The following is a 15,989-nucleotide window of genomic DNA, read 5'->3' as shown; positions in this document are numbered from 1 at the left end:
GCTCTGATTTCTTTTGCTTTACACAAAGTCAATTTCAACATGCTCATTGCAAATAAACATTAAAGAAATAAATCAATTATCAATTTTTCAAATTGACTCATTTTTTGCACCAAAGAAATTGACACTTTTTCAAAATATACATCAAATGATATGCTCAAAGGCCAAAATCACAACTCCGACTCACAATAACGCCAAATAAACAAGCAATACTCTGACTCACAATAACTTGTCCTAACAAGCAATAACATCAAGCATGAACTGCATCTCACAAATATATATATTTATTACCAATTCAGTATTTCTTATTGTTTATTCTTACAATTCTGTCAATTTTTCAATACTTTTTCCTAAAGCTATAAAATCAAATATTTTATATTGATTTTGCTTTTAAATTTTAGCTGTTTATTTTCCATGGCATTGACGCAAGTTGTCCAATGGTTTGCTAATCCCTAGAAAGTTTTTTCAGCAGAATACTTTCGCAATAAATCTAAAGAAACAAAATCTCTCTCAATATAAATAATCTTGTCTTTTTCAAGCACTTTCTCTTTGTTTTTATTGTTCTTTGTTGTAATTTTGTCATTATTTTGTCTTTATTAATAGAGTTTTGATGTTTATGTACTTGCACGGAAATAATATTTTGTTTCGATGTGAATGCTATATTCTGTCCTCGTTGACCTTTAGGCTCTTTCTCATACTTTAATGTTGTCAGTTTTATGCAATTTTGGGTTATTTTTATGCAATTATTGTTATAATAAAAGTCGAAGTTGAAGTTGAAATACATGCTGAGTTTAATTTATTTTATAGGTAGCGGCAACGATAATCTGATCGGTACTAAATAAAAGTGAAAAACAACTTTTGTGTGACACCTTTTTATACAATTTTCTTCAACCCTTTCACAGAAGAATTAAGAAAACGGCCCATACAGCCATGTGCTTATCGTTCTTAATTTTACAGGTGCAATCCTATGCAAGACGTATTAATAAAGCATTAATTTCTAACAAAATGCTAATATATCATCTAAAAAATCCTAATGTGGAGCGTACAGTTGTCCACAGTGGTCCCATCAGGACCAAAGTGTGTTAACCGTATCACATAAAGCAACCGTTTAAATAAACGGTGTTTTCAGTTCTGACTTCGTCTGTAACATCAATGCTCATACTGTCCAGGAAAACTGGGACATATTTAAACATGTCCTTTCCGACCTCATGATTAAACATATTCCTAAAAAGAAAGCCACCACAAGACACAATTTGCCTTGGTATGATAACAAATTGTGACGTATGCAGCGCAAATTAAAGAGACTTTACAAAAAACAAAGAAAGACAAATTCGCCTGAGGACGAAGAAATTTTCAAAAAACAGAGATCCAAATATAAGAAAGAACTGAGAAAAACTCATATGAATTACATTCATGGTACAATGGATGGAAATTTTTATAACAACACAAAAGCCTTCTGGAAAATTGTGAAATCAAAGAGAGTTGATAACTCTGGTATCCCCCCATTGAAGCATCAAGAAATGACTACGGATGACAGCTTAGAAAATGCAAACATTCTGAACAGTTATTTTAAGTCGGTTTATACAAAAGAGGATACCAACAACATCCCTGATCCTACTGGCGAAAGAGTTGAAGATATTCCACCTCTTCATATCAGTGTGAACGGCGTCCAGAAATTACTGGAGGAGTTAAATTCCAACAAAGCGTCTGGACCGGACCAGATACCTTCCAGAATCTTGAAGGAGTTTTCCACAGAGCTAGCGCCAATTTTGACTGCCATCTTTACTCAGAGCCTCCAAACAGGTGATCTACCGCTTGATTGGCTAACATCCCATATTACACCAGTCTTCAAAAAGGGAGACCGTAGTTCACCATCAAATTACAGACCAAACTCCTTGACGTCGATCTGTTGTAAAACAATGGAACACATTTTAACCAGTCATATTATGAAACATTTTGATCGTCATCAAGTTCTCACTGAATCACAACATGGGTTCAGAAAAAGGAGAGGATGTGATACGCAACTTGTCCTTACTACGACAGATATTGCTGAATCCATGGACAGGGGTCGTCAGGTCGATACCATATTATTGGATTTCTCCAAGGCATTCGACCGAGTTCCACATAAGCGCCTTTAAAAAAAATTCCATCATTATGGAGTCACCGGGAATATACTCAAGTGGAAACAGTGTGTCGTCCTCGATGGTATTCAGTCTACTGCAGCAGAGGTAGATTCCAGCGTGCCACAGGGTACTGTTATTATGAGCTTCCTAGTTTTCATCAATGACTTGCCTAGCTGTGTGAGTGCTGGTACAAAGACCAGACTCTTTGCCGAGATCAACTCTGTAGAAGACCAGATCATCCTTCAAACAGATCTTGACGCAATATCTCGTTGGAATCAAGACTGGCAGATGAATTTTAATACCGATAAATGTTTCAAAATGAACTTCACAACCAAGAAAACCATCAAAACCTCCCCAAACACATTGTGCCAAAAAACTCTTGAGGCAACACATTCTCATCCGTACCTTGGTCTGAAGTTTTGTGACAATCTACGTTGGAAAGAGCATATCTCTGAAGTCACAAACAGCTGTAAGAAGATACTGGGTGTCATCAGAAGGAACTTCAAAGCTTGTCCTACATACATCAAGTCTTGCCTCTATTTGTCACTCATTCAACCCAAATTGACTTATGAGTCGGCAGCTTGGATCCCTTCCACAAATGAAGAGAGACACCAGCTAGACATGATACAGAGGTCAGCTGCTAGGTTGTGCTACAACAACTACTCCAGAGAAGCAAGTGTTACGCAAATGCTCAACCAACTTGAATGGCCAAGTTTGGATACCTGTCGCCTTATTACCAGACTTAGCTTGATGTACAGAATTACACACAATCTCGTCGACATAGACTGGCAGGACCCCCTCACCCGACCAACACGAATGACCAGACGACACCACCCATCTTCAATTAGAGTCAACTCAGCGACCTACGCAAATAGCTTTTTTCCATGGACAATTCCACACTGGAACGGACTGCCCCACGACATATTAGATATACCAGACTACAAAAACTTCAAGACCGCCATTAGGGACTACCTCAATTAAATTTCGTCAAATCCAGTCTTAGGTCATTGGTTTGTACCAACTCTGATGCGATGCGGGTACCCGTTTATTCAGAGGATAACGTCCAGATCCAGAGAAACAAACAACGAAGAGACACGAATACGAATTTTACTAGTGTGCTTTGACTATATTTATAAATACGTTTTTATAAATAAGCACCCCAGCAAACACAAAAACGTTTTAAAAACGTTTTAAATAAGTTATATTTTGGCTTTTGGTTTAGGTAAAACGTTTTAATAACATTAAAATGTCGGGTTATATAAAGGTCATGATAACGTTTTAAAACGTTTTGTATGAAAACACACTACAACAATATTTTTAAATGTTTTCAAAAATGTTATTGTAAACTATTTTTGCAAACATTTTTGCCAAATATTGTGTCAATATTCAAATAACATTATGTTAAAATGTTTGAACCCAGCAAACACAGAAATGTTCTTAAAATGTTTTTTCAAAACCTTTTAAATGTCGGGTTATATAAAGGTCATTAAAACGTTTTTAAAACGTTATTGAAAATATTTTGGGCAAACATTTTTCGCAAAATATTTTTTCAACCCCAAAATAACATTCTTTTTAGAATGTTTTGTATCAAGTTTTCAAGAAAGTTTTTGGAATGTTATTAAAACGTTTTTATACCCTTTATATAACCCGACATTTAAACGTTTTCTGTAAAACATTTTTATTTGCTGAGCAGTAGATTATCAAAAATGTTTTTAAGGTTATGAAAACGTTTTATACTCTTAATATACCCTTTATATAACCCGACATTTAAACGTTTTCTGACATCCTTTTATAACCTTTTGCGAATGATGTCGAAAACGTTTTGTGTTTGCTGGGACGTGACCCATGAGCACGAGCGAAGTTCGCTATTCGGAAGGTTCGCTATTCCGAATGTTACCAAAACCAGCAAGCGTGTCCAAATCGTCATGCATTGACCACTATACATAAAAGGATAGGAACTCTGTAGATAGATATCATCAAATTTAAGTAATAATTGAATAGCAAAATTATTACACATGGGGGATGCCGAATTTATTGAACTATTTATTTCATTCTTATTTAACCTGGGTAAACCTTTCAATGCACTGGCATTGTTCTCCCAAGATGCCCAGGTGTATGACGACGGAAAAAAATATTCAACGACGGAAACTTTTACAATATAATCACCGCACAGTAGTCTCATGTTGTTTTGCCTTTACATTCAAATGTATTGGAAGACCTCCAGCTCACGCTATGTAGAACGTCACTTCCAGACTTACTGTCTACAAGCTGTTATGGCAGCGCAGAGGATCACGTGCGTACTTATAAAAACGTATTTATAAATATGGTCGAAGCATACTGTTTACCCGATTAAAGTTGCAATTTTGACATCAGAATGTTTAGGTATGAGGTATATATTTAGATGGTATGCTGCTCTCGAATGCTGGTATCACAAAAATTATTGTACCAGAGGCTGTGCCATCCGTGCACCCAGAGGCTGTTTTAACGTACCTCCTGACACATTCGTGCAGTGAGGTTAAACTTCCGTGCAGTGAGACTTGAAAATCCGTGCTTAAAAATGTCTTTGTCATTCAAGTTTCTACTGGTAAAATGACCGGGAAATCGAGCCCCAAATCCTATGTAAAAATGATATTAGGTTTCCTCTCAATAAAACAACACCTCATTCAACCAAATATTGCCTTACAGCACTAATATAGTCCAAAGTTTCGGCAGGCCTATGAAAATCAAAAATCTTACACAAAAAAGACACAATTTCAACACTAGGATATTTTTTTTAAAGGTATGTCCAAACACCATGTTTTTATCTGACAAGTTAAAAAGTTTAATCATAAAATTATTGTATTTTTATTTGATCGAGAAAATTCATTTCAAAGCAAACAATAGAGAATGGTGAGAGCGTTCTGAGTGTACACCTACTCACAAAGGTTGAAAAGGACATTGTTAACATGAAAACTTCAGTATCCTATGAAAATATTGGCAAAAGAAGCTGTAATTGTGACCATATTATAGAGTGTGAAAACAGCTAACCTTTTCAAACGTAGAATCACGGTGTAAGCGTTGGAATAACACTGATATTTTCATTCAATTAAACTCAGGGTCAAAATGCAATTTTTGTGATAAACTAATATGATTTCATCATTATGAAAGCAAGTATAAAATTCGACGTTTTGTCAGAAATTATCACTCAACATTTGATATAAGAATGTTTGGATGTATTGAGACTTTTGATATTAAAGTATCAATACATTTTAATAAAAATAATTTTCCTCGGGCTAACTTCGGAGCGAATTACCTTATATCGCTCGTGTCTTACTATATTTATTTTATTTTTTGTACTTCTTATTTAACTTGGGTGATTCTATTAATGATTATTGTTGGACACTGTTCTCGAATGATGCTCAGGGTATGGCGTACATACAGCCAGACGTTACCCTATCACTGCACCTGTCCCACAAATCAAATACAGTAATGCAGAAAGCGGATAGTAAATTGTTTGCCTCCACCGGCAATTGAACCGGGCACTTCTTTCACCAGAGTCAACGACCTTAACCGCTGGGCCACACTGCTCGCTTGCCATTATAAGTCAATTATTTTTGTATGAATAATAAATAAATCCAGTCAGATAACTCATTTCAGGAACACGGCACAAAGAACACGCAGTGTATTACTTTTAAACAGTATTAAACAGTAGCAAACTTCATGTCAGGCGACCACAAGATATTATTCCCCTTTCCTGCCGCCATGTGGATCGCACTCGTTTCCAACCAGGATATGCAGACTGTGATATTCAAGCAGGAGCTTCTTTCAGCAGAACCTACAATCTTGGAAAAAAGTACTCGGAACATTTGGTACTCTTTGTCGAAAATCCATGCAGAATTTGCAATGATCATGGAAATGACATGTGCTTTGTTTATGAACAAATATGACATCTACAACAATGATTTACCTTTCCCCTCTCCTCATCAAGTTTGGAACACTTGGTACACTTTGTCAAAATTCCATGCAGAATTTGCAATGGAAATGGAAATGACGTGTGCTTTGTTTATAAACAACATGACATCTATAACAATGATGTACCCTTCCCTTCTCCTCCTCTCCCCATCTCCCCATCAATCAATGTTGAAACATGTTGGACAACCGCTGAAGACATTGGCATTTCCCAACATTGCACGTGGAGATGGGGTGTCAGTTTTCCTCTTGACACGAAAGTGTTCCAAGACTTTTTTCCAAGATTGTAGTAATAAATGCTGTTCATGACTCGATTAGCCTTGAAATAAAAGCAAATATACAGCTGTGGCATTGGCTTATTCATAAAATGCATAACGACAGGAGTGACAGATTTTATCATATTTCATTTTACTAGGACTAAAGTAGGCTAAGAAAGGCAAATAGAGCAGGATTTAATTCATGAAATTCTGCACCAATGAATACATTGGTGCAGTTTCTACACTCTCTACCGAATTCAACATAATTGTCAGAGCGCTTTTTATAAATCACGTTCAGCTGGTATCACTGTCGGCGCTGTTTATCTCACGATATAATGTCAGCTATAGTATACGCATCTACAATGCCAAAAGTAATATTCGTATAAGAGAACAAGGCAGTTTTACGTGTGATCTGCCCAATGCTTGGACTACTATTTTGGACATGTTTTTAAACATTAAAATGTCTAGTGTTTTTCAGCAAGTAAAGAAATACTTTCAATTTTGAAGTAAGTATAGTGTATCAAAAACGATTTACCTCATGTTCTCCTTGGAGTAACTAATTTTATATCGCTTTTGTATCTTACTATCTAGACAATTTCAGGATGAACTACAAATCGATCCAGTCAGATTACTAACGCCAGAAATACGTAGTTGACACAATAATACGCAGCTTATTCATATTTCATTTAACTAGGCCTGCAATCGTTTAAGAAAGCCAAATAAAGACGATTCTAATTCCCGCCTTTTCTGAAATAGAGAAAATGCAGTAGTAGATATATGCAACCCTTTGATGAATTTAGAATGAATGTCAGAGCGCCTTTTATCACTAGAACACGGTCAGCTTATATCTCTGTTGGCGCTGTTTATCTCACAATACAATAGCAGCTGTACGCATCTCGTCATACCTATCACGTCTACAGTGTCAAAAGTAAGATTCGTACTGCAAAATGAGACAGCTTTATGCGGAACTGATTTACCCAACGCCGTGGACTGATATTTTTGGAATTATTTTTGTTTAGTGTTTTGTATCATTACAACGGAATGAAAGGAACACTATTGATATTAATTTTAACCATGGGATTCTCATTTGCCAAAGGTAAGCATAAGGTTGATAAGTAGGTTCCTGCTTGGATTTGTTTGGACAATAAATGGATTTTAACTTAGTACTTAGAGAAAATGATTGACAGCGTAAATAATCGACTGACCATCCAGAGAAGAATAGTTTTTACCCTTACTTCACAAGTGGCAAATTCATATTTGACTCTCTGAATATTATACTTTAACTTCGCCCATATAAAATATTTTGCTGATTTTGATTTTTGTTTCGTACATTCGAGAAAGTTTCGTGTAATTCCTCGACATAAAATTAAGTAAATCCTAAAATGCGCGTACTCTCAACGAAGAAAAATATTATTCCGCACAATAAAATCGCTAGGATTACGGGTAACCGTAAACAAGTCAAGGGCTTTATTTTCACAATGAAGAAAGTGGACTAAAATGATTTATATTTATGTCATAAGGATTTTCAACAACAGGTATATCCTACCTTCGTAATCTCTTGTAATTTCCGAAAGCAGCGACATGACCGGGTTTTTTTCTATGTAAGTTGATTTTATAGGTTGATAAACGATTTATCATTGACCAATGACACGTCTCGTTACTACTTACTCTGAAAGTAAGACGCAGTTAATTGGTCAAAAAAGGCTTTTGCTCATCACTAGCAGTTGAAGTATGAATACAGTTGACAAGTAACAACAATGATTTCCCATAGGTGAAAAGTCGAAGTAACTAAGCTTATATTTTTCGTGTCTTACTATCTAGACAATTTCAGGATGTACCACAATCGATCCAGTTAGATTACTGACGCCAGAAACACGAACTTAATACCAAGAGCACGCAGTGTATTCCCCTCATACTTTTATTTTAATACAAGAGCAAACTTGGATCTCACTCTGTATACATTTTGTGATATAAACCAGAAGAGAATCAAACAATAGATTTATAGTTTTATTTCAAAAATGTGTGGGTGTATTTAAGTACTGTTAAAAATTCATTATAAAATCTTTGGTTAAATCAAAGTTAATAAATACACATTACCTCAGGGATTGACATTCGAACTCTTCAATACGCAGATTATGTGATGAGAAAAGTTCAAATTAAACTCCGGAATCTGATCTAAATGAAATGATTATGTTGTGTTCACACTGCATACTAATTTGAATCCAGCGATGGAATCGTGTGTAAAACAAAAAGTAATTATGATATGAACATAAATTTGCACAAATTGAAAGATAGTTTATTTGCCGTTATTTAGTTGCAGCTGCCTGCACATATGGTTTGTCTTTAGAGAGAAGTCAATTAAATTTGCAAATAAACAGTATTATATTAGAATCACATGAGCCTCATTATAAATTATTATCCTATACTATACACAACGGATGCCGTAGAGTAAATAATTGAAGTCTTTTCGCATACCAATATAACAACAAATAAAAGCCTTAAAATATTATTATTATCATTAGTATTTAGTATTATTTTTGTTGTTGTTGTTGTTGTTGTTGTTGTTGTTGTTGTTATTATTATTATTATTATTATTATTATTATTATTATTGTTATTATTATTATTATTATTATTATTATTATTATTATTATTATTATTATTATTATTATTATTTTTATTGCTGTTCAGCTCAAACATCCTCAATCATGTGCATTAGAGGCAGTTGAGATTGGATTAAGAAGATTCCTTTCTCTTGACACATAGGTTAACAGGAACATTGTTCATTTGATTGTTGGGAGTGGCCTTCCTTTTCTTGATCTTTATCTTCAAATCTGTTTCACCCTTTTCTTTCCACATAGACCAGCATAGGCTTTTTAGCCTTACTTGAGCGTAACATATGAATTTATTTTAATTTTATTTGGTATTTACACACATAATAAAAATATAATAGCAATACAAATAAACAAATTTATGAATACAAAACTGCAGCTAAGGATTGTCCACTGTACAAGGACTTGTTTGATTCTAACTTTGATTTGAACTTTTAAAGTTATTGTTATTTATTGTGTCATTTAAAATGTTCATTTTGACCAAACGACATCAGTATTCACCCTATTCAGATCATAAAAATTTTAATAGCATAAAAAGCAGTTTGAACTTTAAACGGGAATATTGATCATTGTTTAAATCCAAGAATTCCTTAAGGGGAGTTTGCTTAATTTATTATTTGAAGACGACTTGGCCGGGTATATAAACGTGAACTAACGTGTTTTAAATCACGTTATTATTAAATGTCAGTTATTGACTTAAGGGTAGACGAGGTATTGTTGGTCGAAGCAACCTAAAAATCGATTTTCATTATCTAGATCAATATATTATTGAAAATTAACACCTTGATGTTTTGCAAAAGTTCATTCTACAAATCGTATACTCTGCAAACTTGCTTAATCTATTGTTGTTAATTAGTTATGTATGTTTTACAAAAGTGTTGTTGTTTCAGCCCTCTTCACAACGTAACTCAAGAACCGCAGCACCTATAAAAGTATATCTGTGATATTTGAATTCTTCTACACGCTCGCTATGAATTGAGCAATGCATTTTTTGCCAAAGCTCACTACCATTCGTAAGATGCTGTGAACTACCAAATCACAACAGTTTAAAATAATTAATAACCTTAAAGACCCATTCAGTGATCTCAGCGCAAGTGTAAAAAAATTAAAATTGTGTATAAATTGCTTAAAAGGATATGTCGTTCAAATGTTTTGAAATGAAAAATTTGGCTAATAACGAAGAAAACAGCAGTATTGATGAAGTTGAAACCCCATTCAAATACATGTAGCTAATGTATACTGTCAGTATATAAATTACAGATTCATGTAAATGCCTTACTTTGTCTTAAATACACGGCTTTCGGCTGAACCACTAGCAGGCTATGACAATGACAAAGGTGCCAAAATCTGAATTTTGATGATTTTTACGAACGTCCGGATGCGTAAATCACTGAATGGGCCTTTAAGGGGGTACTACACCCCTCAATAAATTTGTGTATATTTTTGCATTTTTCTCAAAAACTAATAACACAGTGGTAACAAAAGTACTACACTGGAATTTCAGTGACCCAAGACAAACGGTTTGTTATTTATGATAAGAAATAAGGTACCGCTAGGATGTACATCGTTTCCTATCATATATACTGAACCGCTTGTCTTGAGTCACTGAAATTTCAGTGTAGTAATTGGATTCCTTGCCCCAATAATATTCATAACTTTTATTACCAGTGTGTTATCATTTTTTGAGAAAAATGTAAAACTAGTCACAAATTTACCACAGGGGTGTAGTACCCCCTTAAGATAGATAATGATGTGTAGGGATTATGTTATTTATCTAAATCATCAAAATGTTACAGTTACAAACAAATAATACTTTAAGATAGTGCTTTAACTTAGTATTCAAGCGGTAAACATCAACCCTTGTCCTATACCAAAGGGAGAGATGCCTACTTAACAAAAATTAGTAATTGTAGAGCCATCCTTTGTGCTCATTTTAACGATAAAAATTGACAACCCTATGGAGGTATGACACGGGTAAGGGGTGTTTGAAGGGTAAGGGTATTGGGAGGTTAACGTCCATCGTTTTTTTTTAAAGTTCCCTGTAGTGCATGTTAGAATAGCTATTTCCTTCTATTCTAAACGAAAAACCTAATAAAAATCTGACGATGTTTAGATTTTGTGGTTTCAATGAACAGAGGAGACCCATACCTATCCCAAGGCATCAAATAATCATACATACATATCTATTTTGACAAGCAAAGGGGATGGTATCCTCGTTTGATAAGATGTGTTGTCATAAAGGCTTGGTATACGAAGGTTAAGGCAAAGTACTTTCATTTTAGCAGAGCGCTTTCCACATATTATCACCAAAATGAACCTAATCTAATTTAATAACATGTCTCACAATTCTTCAGATATCCCCTTACGGTCCAATATAGCGTCTATACAAACTGCTCGTCTTACGTCAAGACATCTCTGGACGGAAATGCACTTTAACAACACTAGTTCGAATATCAAATACAAGATAATACGGTTATCCGGAAACTGGGAAGCGTACAGTACCTTCAAACTTGGTGATGATCTACATTAAGTTAAAATAGCGCATACTTATTTTCAGTGTTGGCCAGGTTTAATGTTGTGTTGTAAAATTAAGCTGTATATATGCTACAAACAAAGAGGCTAAAAATAAATTAATTTGTATCGTTTGTTCAACTTTCCCAACGACAGTGCGAGAAAGTCTTACTCATTTCGTGATTACCATTCATTTTAAATAAACTTATCCTCTTCAAAACTTGAATTTGATTTCTCTCATCTCCTTATTGATTACCGCCACTTTTTAATGGTTTAGGACGATTATCATTAGTGATGACTGAGCCACAGAATCCTCTCTGCCATCTGCCGTTAAATAAAGTATTTATCTCATTTGTATCGTGAATTGGGCATTCATTCTAACAATATAATCACATAGTTTTGAACCTCTACCACAATTTAACATAATTAATATTTCGATGTGGTTTTTGCTAACTTTGCAAGTATTAGAGGCAGTGTTATCTCATGTATGTTGCTCTTTTAGCATTACATTGAAAGGTGCCTTCGGCTGCATGAAATAAATCAATGGCATCACGTCTGGAAACTGATGAAGAAAATTGTCACTCCTTACAGTCAGGTGAGAGAGGTCAGGACAATTCCTCACAATAGTATTAACACGCTCAAAGTGCATAACAACAGGGAATACAGCACTAGATTTTCTTTCTTATTCTCTTTTCATTCCTGTTAATTTTCTCTAGATTCTTGTATCTTCTTCATTTTCCCTTCTGTTTTGTCTTTTACATAGACAATATGTTCAGGTTGAATGAGTCACTTGAAGATTATAAAGTCTGCTGCATGTAGATACTTGTATGAAAACGACCCCAAATGTGATAGATTGTTTTGAAACTGGGTTTGCTAATAATTATTTTAATAATAGTTTTTCTCCTTCTATGGATCTCTGAAAGCGCGACATTGACAAAAAATAAAAAATTAAACTGTTATAACTTAATATCCCGTCGTTAAGTAAGTTTAGTATGTCATGCTTTCTATCTTGGCATAAAATACCTTAGGCAATTAAAGTATATATATTAAGCGATATTTACACATACATCCGTTCATTAGTATGCAATTTTTTGGAGAAAGTGAGAAATTTGTACCGACGGCCCTAAGCGCTGATAAGTTTTTCTGAAAAGGTTGTCCTCAATGCCTCAAATAGAATTCAATTGGTTTGAAAGATACCCTTTAATTTTCAAAGTGATTTCAAACTTTTAAGTGGATATTTTTGCCTGCTAGTACCAAAAATTGTTTATAGAAAACTGTGGACACTTTTGTAGCTTTTAGGAGGAAATTATGACGTACACCATGAGAGTTGCTGTAATTTGTCTAAAATTAGACATGTTTGTATAACAAATCTGATTCTTATTCTTCTCTGGTTCCAGTCTCTAATGTCCAGTAACAAGCTATCAACATGGTCTGTCATTTTAGTTCATCGACCTATCACTTTGTTGTCCCGTGGTTAAGCAACTGAAAGTGATTCTACCAACCGTACCATTAGAGCTGACGGCGTTGCGTAATCCAGTAATCAGGCCAGCTACAAATTGGCTAATGTTTCACCCCGTAGCCATTCTATTATTTGTACAAACTCATAACGCTTTGGCCTTAGTGGTTTCAACTTCTCCCTTAAGTTTCAGCCATTGCGTATGTTTTCTCTAGTTTTTTATTATTTTATGTCCATACCAAAAATCATAGATCAATGAATGTTAAGGTTATTGTCTCCAAGGTATTTATAATAATTTTTATTATTTTGTGTCCATACCAAAAATCAAAGATCACGTACCAAAAATCAGAGATCAACGAACGTGAAGTTTATTGTCTCCAAGGTATTTATAATAACGTCTTATAACGTACCTACACAGCCAAATACATGTATAATGGAGTGTACTTTTAGTGTCACTGAGCTATCACTTGACCAAAAGTGACACTTTGTAATGTCAAGTAGTAGCAGTATTGATTTGGTCATCACATCAGAGGTTTTCATTTAATTGCGTCCATACTTAGATAACGATTCTTCTAGTTTTAATATTCAAGTTTTAATATAAATATTTAGCATTTATTCATAACTGTAAATGTCTCAAAACAACGTGCTAATAATATTCTTTTTATGATATTGATAATACCTTTAGGACTACCATTCGTCTTAGCAAGCTATCAAAACACTTCTCACTTTCCTAGACCGGGACTGACCATAAAGTGATATCTCCATTTTGCTTTTATCACAAACATTGATAAAGGTCATGTATGTATTACATAGAGATGTTTTGAACTTAATAGGAGTCGATATGTCTGAATCGATCTTATTGGACTATTCAGGGAAATACATCTGCCTCTATTTGGTTTGTATATAGTAAAACTAACTGGAGAATCGCAGTATATTTTTATTATAGATTATCTCCGTGAGTAATGTTTCATATTATCTGCATTCATAGTATGCTCGATTATTCCTCATCTCAAATCAGTCATTTGTCGCTAACAAAATTGAAGCTAAGATATGACTAAAAGAAGACCTGTTGTTATTGGACTGTTTTCTGTATCATAAAAGTTAGCATTTTTTCATTCCATTAAAACCAATTTCAATACATTTTTCATGCAAATTCTTTAGGCAAGAAAGCATGACTATGTGAAAATACAGGTACGTAGGAAGACAAATATTTACCTGGACTTTGGTTTTATAATTACTTTAAGACGAAACTAATATACAAATATATACTGCCATGAGAGGTTCTGGTTAAAACTATGGGCCCGAGGTGAGATCAATAGTACTATTTTCCTGAGGGGCGCAGCCCCGATGAGGAAAATAGTATTAATTGATCTCAACGAGGGACCATAGTTTTAACCAGAACCTCGAATAAAGGCAGTATATATTTGTTTTATATACTTCATTAATATGTTCTTTGTTCATTGATTGGTTAAAAGAAAATTATTTGACGTTTTGACTCTCCAGCTTCTATCCAGCGGTAGTTCCCTCGCTTTGCACCACTGAAGTCCCGGGTTCAAGCCCCGGCGCGGCCCAAGGACTCATGTGCACTTGGTTTATCCCGATCCATGCTCGCTCTCGCAGGTTTTCTCCGGGATCTCCGGTTTCCTCCTGCTTTCAAAATCGGTAATTAGTTGTTTCGTTATCAAAAACTTCCTTCACCCAATGGAATTTGGGTAGCTGCAGAAAATGGGTGGATGTTACAATCTAAGTGCGGATAGGTTTGCGCCGGGTTCGACTGCAACTAGCCTAGTTGATGCGATCTGATTGTAATGATTCACCACGCAGCAAAATTAGAGCGCTTTGAATCCTCTGGAAAAAGCGCTATATAAATTCCGAAATTTAATTAATTTATTTATCCTGAGTGAACAGCACGACCAATTTCAGCACAACCTATATTTTGCCCTTCAAAAAAATCGAATAGGCTAAAATTGGGCTAACCAATTCACCTTTTCGGTAAATCCCATAACACTTTGCGAGTACACCTGAGAACTCGTCATTTGACGTCACGCCGATTTGCGCCGATGCGCACATCGTTTTTGGAACATCGTTAGTGCGCATTGCAAGTCGGTGTGACGTCAAATGACGAGTTCTCAGGTGTACTCGCAAAAGGTTATGGGATTTACCGAAAAGGTGAATTACAGCAGCGCAAAATCACGCTATGGCAGTTTCGCGTGCGTGAACTGTTCCGTCGCATCGAATGCGCGCACGCGGAAGGCATGGTCAAAAGTACTATTTACGGCTTGGAGGTACTATTTACGGCTCATCCGGGACATTGAAAATACTAATTACGGCTTAGAGGTACTATTTACGGATAGGAGTACTGATGGTAGAACTACTTTTGGTCATGTGATCCACTTTTAACCAATCAATGAATAAGAATATATTAATGAAGTATATAATAAACTATATTTTATTCATTCAAGTGTAATTTGAACACAAAATGTGGTGGTGCCATTTTTACGTTGTGTTACCACGCCATCTTCATTTTTGCCCCCATCTCCCGCATTTCTCCATTCTTGGTTACCATTCAACAATTCTCAAGCTTTTCTAAAAAGATTGTCATCAATGGGATTTGAAATTTTCAAAGGGATTTCAAACTTTTAAGTGGATATTATTGCCTGTTAGTACCAAAAATTGTTTATAGAAAACTGTGGACACTTTTGTAGCTTTTAGGAGGAAATTATAAAATACACCATGAGAGTTGCTGTAATTTGTCTAAAATTAGACATGTTTGTATAAAAAATCTGATTCTTATTCTTCTCTGGTTGCAGTCTCTAATGTCCAGTAAGACTATCAGCATGGTCTGTCATTTTAGTTCATCGACCTATCACTTTGTTGTCCCGTGGTTAAGCAACTGAAAGTGATTCTACCAACCGTACCATTAGAGCTGACGGCGTTGCGTAATCCAGTAATCAGGCCAGGTACAAATTGGCTAATGTTTCACCCCGTAGCCATTCTATTATTTGTACAAAATCATAACGCTTTGGCCTTAGTGGTTTCAACTTTTCCCTTTTCATACGCGTAAGTTTCAGCCATTGCGTATGTTTT

At 35.0% G+C, this 15,989-nt stretch overlaps 2 protein-coding genes across 2 annotated transcripts in view; both read left to right on the top strand.

The window, feature by feature from the left end:
- Positions 1 to 2,258: 2,258 nt before the first annotated feature.
- Positions 2,259 to 3,101, top strand: LOC140152236 (uncharacterized). Its single transcript, XM_072174539.1, has one exon. It carries the CDS (start codon positions 2,259 to 2,261, stop codon positions 3,099 to 3,101), a length of 843 nt encoding a protein of 280 aa, XP_072030640.1.
- A 4,155-nt stretch (positions 3,102 to 7,256) lies between these two features.
- LOC140151884 (neuronal acetylcholine receptor subunit alpha-10-like) overlaps positions 7,257 to 15,989 on the top strand; it is a 56,122-nt gene continuing 47,389 nt past the window's right edge. The window contains exon 1 of the mRNA XM_072174203.1: positions 7,257 to 7,421. Within this exon, the coding sequence (XP_072030304.1) occupies positions 7,367 to 7,421 (55 nt within the window). The 5' untranslated portion in view covers positions 7,257 to 7,366. The remainder of the gene's footprint in view (positions 7,422 to 15,989) is intronic.

This window comes from Amphiura filiformis, chromosome 5, assembly GCF_039555335.1.
Source record: "Amphiura filiformis chromosome 5, Afil_fr2py, whole genome shotgun sequence".
NCBI lineage: Eukaryota > Metazoa > Echinodermata > Ophiuroidea > Amphilepidida > Amphiuridae > Amphiura > Amphiura filiformis.
The sequence above is the reverse complement of the archived record's forward strand: the minus strand, read 5'-3'. Positions and strand labels throughout refer to the sequence as shown.

Bases quoted from the DNA above. Each gene is read 5' to 3' on its own strand.
- LOC140152236 (XM_072174539.1), top strand. From the start codon at position 2,259: ATGAGCTTCCTAGTTTTCATCAATGACTTGCCTAGCTGTGTGAGTGCT.